The following is a 17,824-nucleotide window of genomic DNA, read 5'->3' on the forward strand; positions in this document are numbered from 1 at the left end:
CCAAAGTGACGTCTTCAAATTGCTTCTTTTGTCCAAAGCCTATAGACACTTCAGTTACTATTGTGAGTGACATAGAAAAGCAGCAAAGTCTTACATTTGAGAAGCTGGAACCAGCAAATAGTTGATGTTTTCAGTTGAAAAAAATGACAAAAACTTTTAATCGATTAACAAAATAGTTGGCAAGTTGATTTAAATGAAAACCACAACCATGATTGCTTGCGGCGTATTTATTTACTTTGAAAGACATTTCTCAACACACAGGAGGATTAGAAGAACAGAAAGGCAGAGGGTGTTAGGAGCAGGCGGAGCAAACTGACTGTGTCTTTCTTAATGTGAAGTGTCCATGGAGGACAAACGCAGTCCTTGAAATGAGCCTATGCTGCTTGAGAATAAGGTGGAATTCCTCTTACTGCTGTACAGTATGTATTTTCTTAAATTCAATATTGAATACTAGGATTTTCAAAGCACAAACACCTGAATAACATGACATGAAGTGTTGAAGTTCAGCATATAGTCAGCAAGTGTTGCCCAGTGAGATTTGCAGTAGATAAATGGTCTATTCTAATTCTGAATCATCAGCTGCTCCGGAAATGGTGATGGTGCGCTCCTGTGTGTCGCTCTCGTAAGTGTCCTCGTCTGTCTTAACTGTTCTGGGGAAAACAGGGAAACAGGTGGAGAGGAAAGATTTAAAAAATTACTGGATCAGTTCACTATCAGAGCTTTGGATCGAGAACATTTACAAATGTCAACTTCTACCTGATGAGGAGAGTCTTCCTCTCGGTCATCTCAGTTGCTTGACCCTCTTGGTCTGCCTGGGTGTCTGCACCAGCACCCGAGGCTTTCTCAGCGCTGCCACCGGCTGAGTCACTGGGCGCTCCTTCTATCTTTGAAGTCACTGCGGGGGCTGAGCTGTCAGAGGCTGAGGTTGAGGCTGAAGCTGAGGCTGCATGCATGCTAACGCTGGAAGTGAGCTGCCGGCCTCCGGTAAGAGACAGGTTTTGGACCATGATGCTCAGACGGCTGTCTTCTCCCTCAATCAGCTTCCTGAGACAAATACAGAGGGGGAGGAACGTCATTGCCCCATCTAATATTTTCTACTAAAGTAAAAAAGTAATATGTACATACTGTGCAAATGATAGGGTGATCTGCTTCCAAGCTGAGGTAGGTAAAGGCAAAAGTTCCATCCTTTATGCATAATGTAAGTCAAATGCCCTGTGAGAAAACTAGACTTCTGCAACTCTTTTTTCCAAATACTGGTGCTAAAACGATAAACGCTGAATTGTGTAATGTTAAGCAGTAATATTAGTGATGCTTCTGTTGTCTGTAAGGTTTGCACTAGAAGGCAACTTGTCAGTAGACAGTGACACTGAAATGAGGCACTGGACATAAGGAACTGGTGCCACACTGGCACTCAGCCCTACTCTGGACTTTGTTTTCAGGCTTTAGTAACTCTAGCCTGTGTTGGGACACTTTGGCCAATCAGAAGTCGGTAAGACACTTAAGCCTTTTTCCCACATAGTCAGATTTGGTGTTTAATGAAACATGAGACTAAAAACTCAACTGTTTTTATCCAGAATCGCTAACTGCACCTTATAACCAGAGGTTATGTTTTGTTCACCTGTAGGTGGTGATCTCAATCTCCAGAGCCATCTTCGCATTTAGCAGGTCCTGGTACTCTCGCAGCAGTAGAGCAATCTTCTCCTTGGTTATCTTCAGATCCAGCTTAATGGCCTCTATACGCTCCTGTTGTAGTAAAACAGAATATATTTTTTAAGGAGTTTTGAGCCAGAGTGTGACTACAAAATGTCATATGTCTCCTACTGTGTGAGCGGTCTGCAATGGCACATCATGTCAGTTACCTGCAAGTCCTCCTCCTTCTTTTTGTATTTTTCCACTAAATCACGAATCTGAGCCTGCAAATACTCGTTCCTCGTCTTCAGTGCATCCAAGTCACGTTCCTTGCTGAGAATCTGTACACACACAAACAGTTAGGAAGTGGTAGAAATAGTAACCATAAACAAGAATAGAAAATCGTACTCACATCCTTCTTATGGCCTGCGACCTCCTCTCGCATACTTCGAACACTCTGAACATGTTTGGTTGAGGCGGTAGTCAGGTCCTGAAACTTTGATCCATACCAGGTGTCCATTTCCTGGGGAAGAACAAACATCAACAATGTTGCAATAGACTAAAGACATAGTATTTCTTGCATGTTTTTTATAACCAAAATAATATAGTATTATTAACATCAGGGCAGCTTTATCGTTGCAGACTACCTGTAGGTTTTTGGCGGCGATGCTGTCATACTGAGACTGAATCTGTCTGAGAGCAGTGGACAGGTCTGGGAGGCCAAAGGTCAGGTCCACCTTGGAGGTCACTGAATAGATCTGCTGCATCAGCTCCTCGATTTCCTGTCAGTAGATCACAAACAACCAGATCTGATATGTCAGTAAGTAATTTGGAATCTAGGGTAGTCACCTCTTTCCCCTTTAACTTCCTCTGAGTCTTCACCGGCTGATAATTGCCATGTTTACGGTGTTACTCCATCTATTCATCATGAAGGTCTTGATTTAAGTAAAACCTGTCATAACAACAATTACCAGCTCATTAACCCATTAATGATAAAATGAAAGGCATGCCAGCCACCACACACTGACTCATACACACAGTATTCTGTAGACTGACAGACAAACATGCATTACCTCCTTGTGAACTCTCTGCAGGAAGGCCAGCTCGCACTCCAGATGTTCCAGGTGTTTCTCCAGGACAATCCGTGCTGAGGTTGCTTTATCCACATCCTGGAAAATTGAACCACATAATATTTGAATGGTTTGGTGAAATAAAAGTTAATTCTGTTCATAACAACTGTATTAACTTACAAAAAGGAAATTAGAAATTGTGAGAAGACTTTCCACTGTGTCTTACCGGACGGAGATTCTCAATGTCCTGCTCCGTTTTTTTCCGGGCATCCACAGCCTCATCATATTTGGCCTTCAGCGAGTCCAACTGGCCCAACATCGCCTCCTTGGCTGCAACAGACAAATCCTGTCCAGACCAGATAAACGATAATTGAAAAGTTGCTGAATAGAAAAATTCAGCAGATGGAGGAGAAAAAATAAATTAAAAAAAATATATTTTTGGGGACTTTTTATGCCTCTAATTTATAGGACAGCTGAAAATACAACAGAAAAGGGTGGGATGATATGCAGTAAAGGGCCGTAGGTGGGAGTCAAACCCACGACTGCTGCAGAGGATTCACAACCTTAGGACGTGGGACGAATGCTCTACCACCTGAGCTGCCACGGCACCGCAGAGCACCAATGTTAACACATATGATCTAAACATGTTTAGTTCATGAGATATGACCTCCCTCACCCTTTGGACTCTCATTTGCTCAGCAACCCGGAGGAGATCCTTCAGCTCAGATTCGTACAGCTGCCTGAGGCCTGGTCGGACATGGCGGCTCTTCAGGGCCTCAATCTCAGTCTCCAGCAGCTTGTTTTTTGACTCCAACGTTCGCACCTTTAGGAAGAAATACAGGACACTAAGACCAATTTGATGAACACAAATTGAAAGCACACAATATCAGTTTACTGCTTTATATATGCAGGCCTTTTGATTTTGTTCTAATATTTTATGTAGGAATAATTTCTTTATAAAATATCTAAATATTATTGGATAAAGACCCAAAGAAGTTAGACTGCAAAGTTCAGGTGTCAATAAATAAAAATGATGCTGATTTAAGGAGTGATGCATGGATAAATGTGTGTCAGTGTGGTCGGTCCTCTTGCCTTTTCAATATACACTGCCAGGCGGTCGTTGAGGGTCACCATCTCCTGCCTCTCATTGGTCCGAGTCATCATAAAGGCCTGGTTCTCCGCTGCAGCTGCGTCCAGGTCCAGTTTTGGTCCGAGTCCCATGGACATACCAAAACACAGCGCTCCCATACTCACACTGCTGCAGACAGGACCAAGAAGATTAGATAAGACGGAGCTTTATTATCCTGAAGCTAATTCTTGTGCAGAAGATTGAAATTACAGTTTCATAGAATAAAAAAAAAAATTAAGTATTAAATAAAGTGTATGAGGAGTGGAAGTAAGATAAGTTAAGTAAAAAAAAGTCAGTTAAAATAAACTGAAAAAAAAAGCAGTATTGGTAATGATACTGAAACTGTCTGATAGTGAAAAGTAATAAAGAATCAATATGGCAAACCATAATGAATGTAATATTGTACATTAAAAATTATGAAAAATGAAAAGTAACTTTAAACATGATAGTGAACATAATATTTCATAATGTACACTAAATGTGATACATGATTTAAAATGTAATATTGTACATGAAAATAACAATAATAATTACCTGATAATGTAATAATGTTTCCAGTAAATGAATCATAGTTTGGATTTTATGGACTTTTTTCAATGTGAACAGGGTTTATTTATCTATTAGGTACTCTGCATTGATATATGACAACTCATATGACAGCTGAGGTCTATGTACCTCGCTCAAACCACCCTCAAGCCTAATACAGGTGAGAATGAGTCAGTATAGCACTCTGACAGGTGACTCACCTGGTCATGCGAGCCTTACTAGAGATGGCTCTGCGCCCCAAAGACCCACCACTGCGGGTGAAGCTGACCGACCGGTGGCGGGTGTCCCTGCGGGTGGGAGAGGGACTGGACACCCGGAGCTGGTAAGCAGGAGAGGCGGCAAAGGTGCCCTCGAAATGTCGGCGGTAAGAAGACATCCTCTCTGGACTGCGGCTCATGTTGACGCTCCTGTTAAACTTCTGCACCTCAGCTGGAGACTGGAAACTGTTCACTCACACATTTTAGTCTGTGGTGGACTCTTTATATCCTCCTCAGCCCTTCCCTGAATGCTGCAGAGGAATGTTGAACCTTCCCAACCCAAGGGTGAATGTCCCTACAAACATCTGTCAAGGTTACGTCAATTAACTTTTATAGACGGTTGAAATCTTAATTTTATAACTATCAATTGATTTATATGTGCTGTTATTCTTTTCCTAATTGTCTTTGTCAATGTTATCAATAAAAACGTTAACAAAACAAATAATAATAATAATAATAATAATAATAATAATAATAATAATAATAATAATAATAATGATAATGAGAAGAAGAAGAATCAATTCATAAACTCCATTCAATTTAATCATCCATCGCTCTGTCAATCCATTCATACCTTATCCTATGATTTTATTTTTCCAACTGAAATGATGAAAACATATTTTCTACATTTAACAAGAAAACAGCCATAAATAATTGTTGAGAAAGAAAAAAAATCATTACTTCCTTCTGAGGTTTTAAGGGCGGAACTAAAGTTCCGGAACCATTCCACTGAGTTCTAAATTCTTCTCCGGCAGATATTTAATGTTACTCTTCAGTGTCTGCTTAGCATAACTACTTTGCCTGTGCTATCCACTTCTTTGTAAACGATTGATATTAGTTTAAAGTGTACCTCTCTACCTCAGCTGCTGTGATATGGCGGGAAACTTCTGGCAGAGTTCTCATTAGTAAGTTTTTATTAATAATTTGACGTTTTGTCTTTATTTAGTGAATCCGTCTGTGTTGTGAGGCCTAGCTGCTAGCTGTTAGCTACTGCAAAGCTAACACTTTCTCCTGGACTATGACTACGATATAGAAAAACTGTTTAAATAAAGATAAAAAGAAAGACTGCCAGAGACTTATGCTGTATTAAAGCTTAGTTAGTCTAACTTGCCTTTATATTTTTCGTGCATTGCGACATGAAAACATACCCAGGGTTAGATGGCCACCACAGTGGTTTATGTGCTTCCCGCTAGCTTCGTTGACAGTTGACCAACCAGCGTAATTGTGAGTATATTGACATAATATTGTTATATTTCTTCCGTCGCAGTCTACAGTGGGTTCTGGACAAACAGGACCTGATGAAAGAGCGTCAAAAGGACCTGAAGTTCCTGTCAGAAGAGGAGTACTGGAAGCTGCAGATTTTCTTTGCCAATGGTAACAAAGTTTTGTAAAGTTTTCATAGCCAGACCCTTATTAACAATACCTATTGACTTCTTAGATTACATTGAATTACATAGCATCATATGCATGCTACTAATACAGTCTAACTGGAATATATTAGATTATAACGAATATTTCAGTTGCTTTTTTAAAAATTACGTTTATTTGTACTTATTGTCCATAACCCAGCAAGTATTTTTAATTAGATAATGAGGCGTGGGTATTTTACTTTGTTAATTACATTTTAATTTGGTCTCTTTCAGTGATCCAGGCTTTGGGGGAACACCTGAAGCTGCGGCAGCAGGTCATAGCTACTGCAACTGTCTATTTCAAACGCTTCTATGCCAGGTAAGTAAAAGGGATGTTTGTGATAGAAAAGTGATAGTAGACTAAATTTCATTTGGGACTTTGGTTATTGTAAAGTGGATGCGCAACTAAAACATTGTCCTGCAGTGATAGCTGTGCAACATTTCACACATTTATTGTTTAACATTTTAAATGGTATAGGTTACAGCCTTTTTTCAATTTTTTTAATTAACTATACACAGACAGTGCTGGTACAGAAAAAGTCACTGAACACCTTCAGACAAGACCATATTGACTGAACTGACTTGATGTCTGAATGCGTACTTTTTTGTGGCTTTGGTATTTACACAAATATAATTAACACATATCATATCGCTTTAAATATGTGTTGAGAAAGTATTGATGGATCAATACTTTTGGCAATGTAAATAGAGGTGAATAACTTTGCTTGGCCACAGTGCTAACAATATTTTTGTCTCAGAAACCATGTCACTCACCTCTGGTTTAGATTAAAATATGATATAAATATACTTTTATCAAGGTCCAAAATATATCACATTATTGATTTCTGCTTGGAAGACATATGTTATAATAATTGATCTTGTCTATATAACATACCCCAAGTTAATACCTTCAGTTAGTGCACGCTTTTCCTTTTTATGTTAATGAACCACACACTTTACCTCACGTATCTTAGTTCTGAGCAGTGTAATTTGTGCTTCATCGTCACCTAGTCTCTCTTTCCTCTGGTTTGAAGGTATTCCCTGAAAAGTATAGATCCAGTTCTCATGGCTCCTACATGTGTTTTCCTGGCTTCTAAAGTTGAGGTATGGAAATTTCTGTGGTGATGGTAAGACAAGAATTTTACACCAGCACATTTTCAGCTTCTCATCTCATGGGTAATAGTGAGAAAATTACAAGCCCATGCTCCCGATCTGCCTCAAGTCTCCATTTCTTTTATATCTTTGGAAGAGGCTGCTTAAACAGAAAGTGACACTGCCCACCTCCTCATCTAAGTCCTCTAGTAGCTGGTCTGTTGTTTCTGTCCAGTATTTTTCTGATCCGAGCTCAAATATTTCTGTAATTTCAGGAATTTGGAGTAGTGTCCAATACCAGGCTGATATCTGCAGCAACATCTGTGTGTAAGTCATAACGTTGAGCAACATATTTCCTAAATTTAAAGTTTCTTCTGCAGTGGAAACAGTGTAATCATATTTTGTTTTACTCAAACAGTGAAAACAAGATTTTCCTATGCCTTTCCAAAGGAGTTCCCTTACAGAATGAATCATGTAAGTAAAATTTTTATTTAACATATAAACTGTTGCCTGGAGTGACATACCCCTGCCAGCAGTTCCTGTTAAGAGTGTTCAAGTGTGTTTTTGTGTTAAGGGGATACACATGACACCAACAAAGTTTGAATAAGGGTCAGACTTGAAAGGAGGAGTTGAGACCAGGGGGCAGAGCAGAGTTAAAAGATGTGTTTCAGCTTGATTCAAACAGTTCAAACAGTAGTATGGTGCACAACACAAAGATACAATTCACAAGCTTAAACCACTCAAATAACCAGATGCTGGTGGATCAGCTGTGCTATAAATCAACCTCAATTGTTTTCCTGCTTCCTCTGCAAAGTTATTTATGCACCGCCGTGCTACATTACAGCATACCAGGAATCCCTGACACTGTATCACAGTGTTGCTATGTCATTGTCTACCAGTGTGTGAGATTCCTTAACTAATGTTCGCAATCTTCTGATAAAAATCTTGTTGCTGTGGGACATACTGCACTTTGGATCATGTGTAACTGCGCACACATTCGTTCTGCATTTCTCTCTGTGGTGTCAAGTGGTGTGCACTGCCAGAATTTTATTTACCCAGCATCTCTACTGAGTTGCCAGGACGTCACCAGGGCTGTTCTGACACGCTGCCTGTCGAGAAAGCTGTGTAAACTATTATTTATAGTGATCCACTAGGCAGCGATAAAAGGAGGGAGTGGTTCACACAGTCGAGAGTGAGTTAGCAGGGTGCTGCAACTCCTAAACATAATTTTTCTGGTCCAGTCTGCAGACATAGTAATAGTCATGGTGGCCCAGAGAGAAACCGTGACAAAAAAATTATAACAGCCTTTTTTGTTTGTTTGTTTGTTTGTTTGTTTGTTTGTGTGAAAAGGCAGTTCATATCTCTTGATTAGGGTTGCATATTTTTAGTATTTTCCTTAACTGATAGTTCAAAATGCGAACAATCGATTTATCACTAAAAATTAAAAAAGATACATAACACACACACACACACACACACAATTTCTCTTTTTTTTCTCAGTTTAGGTTTAAATTTCCTTATTCAACAAATGCCTCAGCCAGAAAAAAACAATGTCAAATTTGGTGCAATTACTGCCATTTCCAGACTATCAATTATTAATGAATACATTGTAATTGGTTAAATTCTTATCGTTGATTAATTGAGTCATGATTTATCATTAACATCCCAAAATGTAAAAATGTTCAACCTTTGTGATAGGGGATTTTGTTCAAAAGTCTTTATCATTATTCCTTTATCTGGCAAAATTAAATGTAATTAAAAGCAATACATAGTAAAATCTATATATTGCTTGATATGATGCACAGATGAAATCATATTATATCAAATATGATTTCATCTGTGTTTTCTTTCAAACATTGTTAGAACTTCGGATGGATGGATGGATGGATGGATTAATTCTCTGGGATTGATACTTTTACGCTCACAAGCTACTGATTTGTTATCGATTGTTTTAGAAAAATATCAATAAAATTATATAAATACAAAACATAGATGGTTGACCAGGTGTTTTCAGTGCTTTTGTATAATGTTTGTGATAATAAACAATCCTGACATATTTAGCTGGTCCATGTCGCATGACTGTGTAAACCTATGAGAAGTGACAATGGAGCATGTAGTTGCACACAGTCACACACTTAGCATCAAACTTGTGAGAGCAGAAAATGTCAGAAAGGAAGTGCAGTGTGGTGTTGTGATACATTTCACCCATGAATAAGAATAGAGGAAGATGCACTATCTGTGACAAGAAAGTGGCACACAGCAGCAACACGAGTAACCTCTTCAAAAAACAACACACCCTGAAAGTTAAACAGAGTCTGAACAAAAGCAAGAAGATATGTATTTATTTTATTTGCATTTTATCATTGAGTTTCTGCAAAACACTAGACTATTTTTACTCTTATTAGCACAATAAATATTATTAATGGCTGGTGTGTTAGGTTTTTTGTCCCTAAAAATTATGATTATTTTGGAAAATCACATACCCATTTGAGAAATGAGAAATGTCTGTCTTGCAACAATTGCAACAAAAAGTATAGGTATCTTATCAAAGGAAAAAGTTTGGTTGAGTTACACATTTGTGATATATTCAATACAAATTTTGATTTTGTGTCTTTACAGATATTAGAATGTGAGTTCTACCTTCTGGAGTTGATGGTGAGTGGAGAGATCTTTGAAACTGTACGGTGGGCTTTGTTTTGCTTGATTGGATGCATAACTTATTGTTCATATTATGTATTTCTCAGGACTGCTGCCTGATAGTGTACCATCCCTACAGACCACTGCTACAATATGTGCAGGACATGGGACAGGAGGACATGTTGCTGCCCCTCGCCTGGTATGATATGATGCTGTCTGTGTACATTCATTTGGAGTTTATCCACTGATGTTAGAAAATAATTAAATTCACAACATACTACATATAGCTGGTAGACTTATACAGTGTCTCTGTCTCTACCAGGCGAATAGTGAATGACACATACAGGACAGACCTGTGTCTGCTCTACCCTCCCTTCATGATTGCCCTGGGTAAGCTTGGTCCCCGTGCATCGCTCATCACAGCTATTTAATGTAGTAACTGATTTAAAATGAGATTCATCAGCTGTAACGTAATCTGCTGCTCTTCTTTTCCTCCCACAGCCTGTCTGCATGTCGCCTGTGTGGTGCAGCAGAAAGATGCCAGGCAGTGGTTTGCAGAGCTCTCTGTTGACATGGACAAAGTAAGAACAACCTCATTCTCAAAAATCATTTTTTAAATGTTTCAGTGTTGTAGAATCTGACCTAACTCCGGTTGAGACATATTCATTAACCTTTGACACATATAAAAACTTTTCTCGTAATGTAGTATTTTTCTGGTGAAGAGAAATAAACATCAGTCCACCAGTTTTCTGAAAAAATAGAATGAAAATCATTTTATTTGCTAAATGTAACATATACAGGAATTGACTTGGTGATACAGCACTGTGAAGCAAGAAAAATTGAAAAGTTATGAGGTTAAGTTAAAAAAGTTAAAAGATTTATATACAAATTAAGAATACTATACAGATAAAGAGCAATACAGTAAAAATGTTTTTTTTATTAGAATTATATAATAGTATAAAGTACAAATTGAAAATAATAAGAATATTGTGACATGCAATGCAATTGCACACTTGCATATTTGCATATATTGCACAGATTGTACAGAGGAAACTTGTGTATTCACAATATTTCATGCACCTTCTCACTTTAAAGACAGTTCGGTGTCCATCATCTCCTAGTTGCCCAGTAGAAGTGCACCATACACCATGAAGTGCTTCTCATATTTACAGGTTGTCAAGCAGCATCTAGCCTGAGGCTGAGCTAACTGGTGTTCCCAAACTCACCACAGCTGTTGTAAAATCAGATGATGATGATGATCATCATCTCTGTTGGGGTTGCACATTTAGCTTGACTTCTCTTTGTTACAACAAAGGCGTTTTGGTGTTCCTTTCTGCATACTGACTGCACACAGAATCACAGACACAGACTGATCATATACTGTATAATATATCCACTTCATGTATAAATATTAACATAAGAAAAGTTGCATAATGGTTGAAATCTAAGAACATTGTGTTCAAACAGCAGAAGCTGCTTGACCATAGCTGTTTGATTCACTGCTGGATTGAAATGATGTTTGTTCCATGTCAGGCAGAGTATTGACCGTGGTAACCCAGTGCCAAGTAGTACTGGAATGTTTCCAGTCAAATGATACCTGCAATCAAATCCTTTTTGTGGCCAGATCTGAAAAAAAGACTGTTTATTTGTATAGTTTTGCTCACAGCCAATCACTGCAAGCATTCTTTGATTTAATGTGACGTGTGACTCATCCATTACTGCAGCAGCTGCAAACCATACAGTCAGCGGTATGGTGAAGTCGAGCGTGACGTATTTGAGTTGAGTTGGCAGTTCGGTGTGCCCAGATGCCACTAAAATATTTGAATATTTGAAAGAGTGTCCGACACAACTGTGCCGTCTCTAAATGCATAAAAAGGATTATTTCAGGAATGCTTCCATTCACGTGATGGGTATCAAATACACATTACTCTATTGCTACTGGTATCATTTTAAAGGTACTAGTATTGGCACTGTTACTGTAACATTTCTAAACGATGCCCAGCTCCAGTTCCCGGTTTGAGCTTGGTATGCACAACAGTTGAATAATTACATAGGTTCATCATATTTATTATTCAATTAATTTGGATCCTCAAAAAACAGTGTGAATTTTAAATTAATTCTAGTTTAATGTTAGTTAAAATAGGTGCAAAGTGTGCATCTATGTAAATAAAGAGAATATTTTGTAGCTGTTTTGTAGACATGTATTTATATGTAATTTAAGACATTGTTAAAAGCAGCTTGGCACCTCTGAATTTAGGACTGGAGCTACAGCAGCTGCTTTATAATCATTGTATGATATATACAGAAGGAGAGCCCGTTTTACTTTCAGACTATTTTGTGTTGAGCAGCTGTGGATTTACATATTAAGCTGACATCTGTTTTTGTGTGTTTTCTGTCAAGATCCTGGAGATTATCCGTGTTATTCTGAAACTTTATGACCAATGGAAGAACTTTGATGACAGAAAAGAGATTGCTGCTGTGCTTAACAAGATGCCTAAACCCAAACCTCCTCCCAACAGGTAAACCTCACTGTGTGTAAACCCTGTTGTCATATACAGTGCATGACATATTTTCCTCTTTTTTACTTTATTTTTTAAGGTTGTTTTACTCCAAAAACAGACATAATATAAGCATAGACCAAGAGGTCCAAAAGGGTCATACGTTTGGGTATTTACATATATGCAGTTAAGCTGTTTCCAAACTTGCTTCCAAACTTAATGATAATGAAAATTAACAAAATTTTAAATTAAACAAAGACACAGTAAACAGGGTGCAATGACAAACAGGTTGTATCATGTATACGTACATTGAATTTATGTACAAACATTTAACATAATCATCCATCTGTTTGAAACCTTCTTATACATTTTGATCATGTAAAAATACATTCCCGTAATCTAAAATTCACTTTTTCTCAAACACACACGTCCATATTCCTTCCTTCCTCAGTCACTTTCTTCATTCTCTCCAGATTTAGTCTTTTTCAAGTAAAATGTACAATAGATATTTTAGTTATTAATTAGTTTTTTGAACAACTGATAAATAGCATGAAGTAGTAATTACTGGTGTCACAGTGTGGTGAGATCATGTAGTCAGGAAAATAACTGAGTGGATTTTACACAAATGTGATGGATATGGAAAATACAATGACAAATGTACAGTTCCCAGACAACTAAATTGATCAAGAGGAAAAAAATAAGAAAATAACAAAATATTGTGTGCTCTGCTGTCCTATTGTTCTCTCGTGTGTTGTATTTACAGTTCAGTACGTCATAAAGACTCAAATAAATGCAGAAAAACTAAACAGATCTTATAATGTATCTCACTGACTAGTATGTAATCATTTATCCTTCTGTCCCTGTTTACAGCGAGGGTGACCAGAGCTCCAATGGCAACCAAAGCAACTCCTACAGCCAGTCTTAGCATCTGTATTTTCATGGATTTCCAAAATGTTGATGCACGATCTTTGTGGTGTCAGCTGGGAAAAGGAATCGTCTAAAGATGTCACTTAATCTTCGACTGACACCCCAGTAAAAAAAAAAAAAAAAACTCTTGAGAGCCATGTCTTCACTTTCCCCGTCTCTGATCATCATGGGTTTCTGGATTAAGCGAGCGGCCACTGAAATGCCTGCAGTGACGAGATGATCGGTGACATTTTTATCGTTCCAATGAGGCTCTCTACTCTGCTCCAGACTTGAAATGAACTAAAGCTGAGGAACATTTGGGGGAGGGGGAGAGAGGGGAATGGTGGGAGAACAGATGTGACGGTTGAATAGAAACCTGTTTTAATGTCATTGTGATGATCCTGACATCCTTGAACAGCCCAGAGGAGCGAGTCCTTTCACATGGAGCTCCGTGGGATTCGAGAAAACTTGATCACAAGTACTGTGTGTTCGTGTGTGTGTGTGTGTGTGTTCGTGTGTGTGTGTGTGTGTCTGACTGTGAGTGAGTGTCCAGTCTGGGTGGGTTTCTTTACTCAGGGACTATAGTAGTCTTCTCTGTAAAAACAATTTGATCCTGTGCTGTTAGAGAGTGAATCTGATTGGATATCACCCTGTGCAACTGTGATGTGATTGGATGCCTTGTGAGGTCTGTGCTGGTTGATCCTGAACCTTGGGAGGAAAAAAATCCCAAGAGAGGCTCTACTTTATGGTAGAAATTAAAGGGATAGTTAGGATTATTTGATGTGGGGTCGTATGAGATACTTGCTGATAGTCAGTGTGTTACGTGCAGTTGATGACAGACGGCACGTCTCTAGTTTGGAGAAGCAGAAAGAAGTACCAGCATGTGAGCATAGCAACAAACTGCCATTGACAGGGTCAACAACAGAGGGTATTTAGTACACTATGTTTAGAATATTTTCACTGCTTTACTTAAATGTCTGTGTCCTGTCAGAAAAAGCTGGCTGACAGGGTAACCGATGTTATATTAGCCAAGTATTACTCTCTTCAAACCAACCAAACTCCACTGGCAAAAAAAGAGTAATTTTACCTCGCAGAACACAGGTCTGCTGCTGGTCTACCATCACCTTGATCTGTTACTTTGCATTATTGTGTAACATCAATGTTTTAAAAGGATGGATTCACTGAAGTCACACAATAACAAACTAACAGATCAAGGCGGTGATAGATCAGCAACTCCTGTGTTCTGTGAGGTAAATGCAAGGTAAAATGACTAATTTTGCCTATGGAGTTTGGTTAGGTTGGAGAAAGCAATATTTGACTTGTGTAACAGTGGTTTCCTGTTGTAAAAGGCTGTCTAACAGCAAAATAAAGTGGTGGAAATATTCTAAATTTAGTGTACATTTAAATAACATCCTATCTGCCATCCACTGTGTCTAATACCCCAATACACTGACTATAGAGAAGTACCTCATACAACCACACTTCAAATAATCTGAACTATCCCTTTAAGTCTTGAGTACAAGAATTTTACTGTTTTGAATCATGACATTTCCACCTCCTCCCTCCCATTCTCTCTTCCTGTTTGTAAATAGCCTTATTGTAATTTTATTCATTTATTTTATATCCTTCATGTTTTGGATTAATTGATTAAACTTAAATTGAAATCATGAGCAGATATTTCTTCGTACTTGTGCTTGAGATAAAAGTGCCCCTGTTTATTTCACTGTCATGATTCTGTTTGCCTGTTTATTATGTTTTCATATATTCTGCTTTAGTTGTACAATAATGTTTTGTGTAAAACTAATTTTTTGTAAAATGTATTTTTAATTTCTCAACAAAAGACTCTCGGAGTAAACAAATCGCAATTGATCTGGATCTGTCTGCAAATTTTGGTTGTACATTCTTTTTAATCTACCACCTGCCATCTATTTAATCACTGAATTGTGGTAATATATGTGTGCATGTATGTGTAGATGTCTCTACAATTTTGTGACGTGATACTGTGCAAGCTGTGTGTGGCTGTGCTCAGAAACAAGGTGCTTGAAAGCCTTACAAAATAAAAGCTGCTGGTTACAGAGAAAACCCTTCAGAAAAGCACATAGTCCCGTTCAGGCGGAATGTAAAATGTATTTTAGTGGTGGGTTTTTGGTGCATTTCTGGGACCCATCTTCAACATTTTTCCTCGGCTGTTTCTGTGCACCTCGTTTTTGTCACTTGGAACAACATTGTGCTAAAGGCCACTTCCGGGTCACTTTCTCATACTAAACAGAAGAGACAGAAGCCTCTGAGGCAAGTTGGATGCAGCCCTGTTCTGCTTCACCGTCTGGCATTTTCCACGCCTTCAGCAGGCTCCATCTGTTACATGACTGTTCACATGAATGAGCGTGAAAATAAAAGGGCTTCACCCCACCTAAATATTCTACTGGTTCTGTTAACACTTCCCAGAATTTGTTTTTATTACTTGAAAGTCTGTTTATCGATTTTAAAGATCATTTATGTTAAAATAAAATGTATGGTGTGCACAACAAAGTGGTTCACTCCTGTTATTCAAGCTGTTATGTCATGTTCATATGTTATGCACTGTAATGGACATGGGGGACTCTTCCAGCATGTTATAAAAGTCAGTCCCTTTACCTAACTTCAATGTCACTTTTATACAATGACTGTGGTAGGACCTCTAGTGGCAGATAGTAAGAATATGTAACATATTACATATTAGTTTTGACATTTAAAACAGTCAATATTTCTAATAACAGATCTTTCGGGAGTTAAAGTAGACATAGTGCCCAAAAGAAATTAGACATTTTTCTTCAGTTTGTAGTTAAAAAACATAAGTGAATTCACTGAATAGTATCAGAGGATGTATTTACCTGTAGTTGCCTCTAGGTGTTTGGTACCATGGGGTACAGTCAGCATCCGTGACGTCACTTCAGCAGTGTGAAGTCAAGAGAAAAACTACTGCAAGCTGCAGCAGCTCTCCTTCAAAATAAAACCCTGTATTTCTTCAACCTCAAGGGGGTTAAAAAAAAAAACTAGCAGTATTATTTGATTTATTAAGGAGTTTAAAATGCAATAAACTGGCAAGCTTAATTCATGGACATTTTAAGGACCTGGTATTGTGCATGCTGGCTCACTGTCACTACTGTGGTTCCTGAATAGAACCACGGGTTAGTCAAATAAATAAGTTACACCTTGCTTTTCTTTGTATGGCCAATCAAAATGTCTGCTGTGAAAATGTCTATAGCCCACACTTTGTTATGGGTGATAGTACTTAGTAGAAATTTAAGGCAATAAATAGAAACAGGTAGTTGTAGAGATATGTTTTGTGTTTTTCTGTGGTGTTTATTTCTATTCAGATAGCATGCAGGCTTTTTTTGATAATGTAGCACTCTTTTGCTCATAGCTAGGCCTAAAATTTCCAATTAATAGTTCAGAGAAAAAAAACATAGATGCCAACTTGCACAAACTGACTGAAACAATACATCCGCCCCTGCACCTGCCCCTGTCCCTCTGAAAATCTGCATTATGTAAAACAGTGGTGGCTTCAGGCTGTCTGAGGTGCAGGGGCACAAAAAATAAAAAAGGCACCAGCTGTATGTGTGGTGAGGCACCAGTGCACCTCAAGTCGCAATGCATTCATGGTGAAACAGTTCCAATCACTGGTGTAGATTCACAACTATACCCTTTATTAAAAAAGTAGACAGGTTAATAGTTAATTAGTTAATAGTTTAACTAATTAACTATTTAGAGGCACAAAGTGGCCAACTAACTTTCTAGCATGTAGGGCAGCCTAGAGGGCACTGCATTGTTTTTGTGTTTTCTCCACCAGAAGGACACCCTGGAGCAGAGTTTACCCATCTTTTTCTCTGGTAACCCACTTTTTTTAAAAAATGACAAAGCAGCACAATTCAATTCACAATAGGCCTTATCAATAGATCTTGTGCATAAAGTGACATTCCTGACCATTTCCACATCGCTGTATATTATTTTGGTGTGTATTACTGAAAACATATACATGTTAAATACTTAATAAAATGAGAAATAAATGCAATTCAGCTGACTTGACAGGGTATCTTATTGCTTTTAATTCCCCTCATCAGGAAAACAATATAGTGCAGTTTAGCCTACTTCATAAATGAGACATGTCTGTAACAAAACATTTACAGACACGACTATAGAGGGCTATAGTTTTTAGTATACGCAATAAACAATATCATGTTCTGTTAACTTTTTGTCAGGCTAAGACAGAATGTCACATTTTGTAAAAAAAAAAATTTTGCCAGCTACAAAACAATGCAATGTTTTGTGAAATCATTAAGAGCAGCTGAAAGTTAACAGTTCCCCCCTCTTTTTTAGACTTACTAGGTATTGGGAGCAGAAATAAAATGTATTTTTCATTTATTTATTTGCATCCACATGTTGATTAAATAATTTAATTTTGGTTAAATCATTACACTTTAATTTACTGAAATGAAATAGTTTTTTTTTTTTTTTTTTAGTTGTGGAACAGAGCTATTCTTAATTTTAGATACTGATTTACTCATTTTAAACTTAATTTTGCCAAACATTGATTAGAACTAACTTAAATAGATCTCTGTTACTGCATCCCAGTCATAACGAGCCACTACCCTGCTTTTACTTTGAAATATAT

The 17,824-nt window shown here is 37.9% G+C and overlaps 2 protein-coding genes across 3 annotated transcripts; one reads left to right on the forward strand and one right to left on the reverse strand.

Annotated features, from left to right (window-relative positions):
• Positions 1-212: 212 nt before the first annotated feature.
• ngs (notochord granular surface) lies at positions 213-4,979 on the reverse strand. 2 transcript variants are annotated; one of them, XM_084737416.1, is made up of 11 exons: positions 4,575-4,979; positions 3,792-3,957; positions 3,376-3,522; positions 2,926-3,045; positions 2,703-2,798; positions 2,277-2,411; positions 2,042-2,152; positions 1,860-1,970; positions 1,619-1,743; positions 757-1,044; positions 213-650 (listed from the first exon to the last, which is right to left on the reverse strand). In XM_084737416.1, exons 1-11 carry the CDS (start codon positions 4,769-4,771, stop codon positions 557-559), a joined length of 1,590 nt encoding a protein of 529 aa, XP_084593542.1. In that variant the 5' UTR covers positions 4,772-4,979; the 3' UTR covers positions 213-556. The 2 variants fall into 2 exon arrangements, with proteins under 2 accessions (XP_084593542.1, XP_084593543.1); XM_084737417.1 differs by having other exon boundaries at positions 213-645; positions 4,575-4,976.
• A 401-nt stretch (positions 4,980-5,380) lies between these two features.
• ccnc (cyclin C) lies at positions 5,381-14,049 on the forward strand. The gene is made up of 12 exons (XM_084737555.1): positions 5,381-5,536; positions 5,899-6,005; positions 6,275-6,359; positions 7,075-7,144; positions 7,408-7,459; positions 7,551-7,606; positions 9,752-9,787; positions 9,877-9,968; positions 10,092-10,159; positions 10,271-10,350; positions 12,170-12,288; positions 13,138-14,049. Exons 1-12 carry the CDS (start codon positions 5,505-5,507, stop codon positions 13,190-13,192), a joined length of 852 nt encoding a protein of 283 aa, XP_084593681.1. The 5' UTR covers positions 5,381-5,504; the 3' UTR covers positions 13,193-14,049.
• The last annotated feature ends 3,775 nt before the right edge of the window (positions 14,050-17,824 follow it).

This window comes from Lutjanus erythropterus, chromosome 15, assembly GCF_056507025.1.
Source record: "Lutjanus erythropterus isolate fLutEry1 chromosome 15, fLutEry1.hap2, whole genome shotgun sequence".
Taxonomy (NCBI): Eukaryota; Metazoa; Chordata; class Actinopteri; order Lutjaniformes; family Lutjanidae; genus Lutjanus; species Lutjanus erythropterus.

Coding starts and splice junctions, on each gene's coding strand:
- ccnc (XM_084737555.1), top strand. CDS start 5,505: ATGGCGGGAAACTTCTGGCAGAGTTCTCATTA. Junction 7,460..7,550: donor ATCTGCAGCAACATCTGTGT/GTAAGTCATAAC, acceptor TTACTCAAACAG/TGAAAACAAGATTTTCCTAT. Junction 12,289..13,137: donor CCCAAACCTCCTCCCAACAG/GTAAACCTCACT, acceptor CCCTGTTTACAG/CGAGGGTGACCAGAGCTCCA.
- ngs (XM_084737416.1), bottom strand. CDS start 4,771: ATGAGCCGCAGTCCAGAGAGGATGTCTTCTTACCGCCGACATTTCGAG. Junction 3,958..4,574: donor AGTAAGGCTCGCATGACCAG/GTGAGTCACCTG, acceptor TCCTGTCTGCAG/CAGTGTGAGTATGGGAGCGC. Junction 651..756: donor AGGAAGACTCTCCTCATCAG/GTAGAAGTTGAC, acceptor TGTTTTCCCCAG/AACAGTTAAGACAGACGAGG.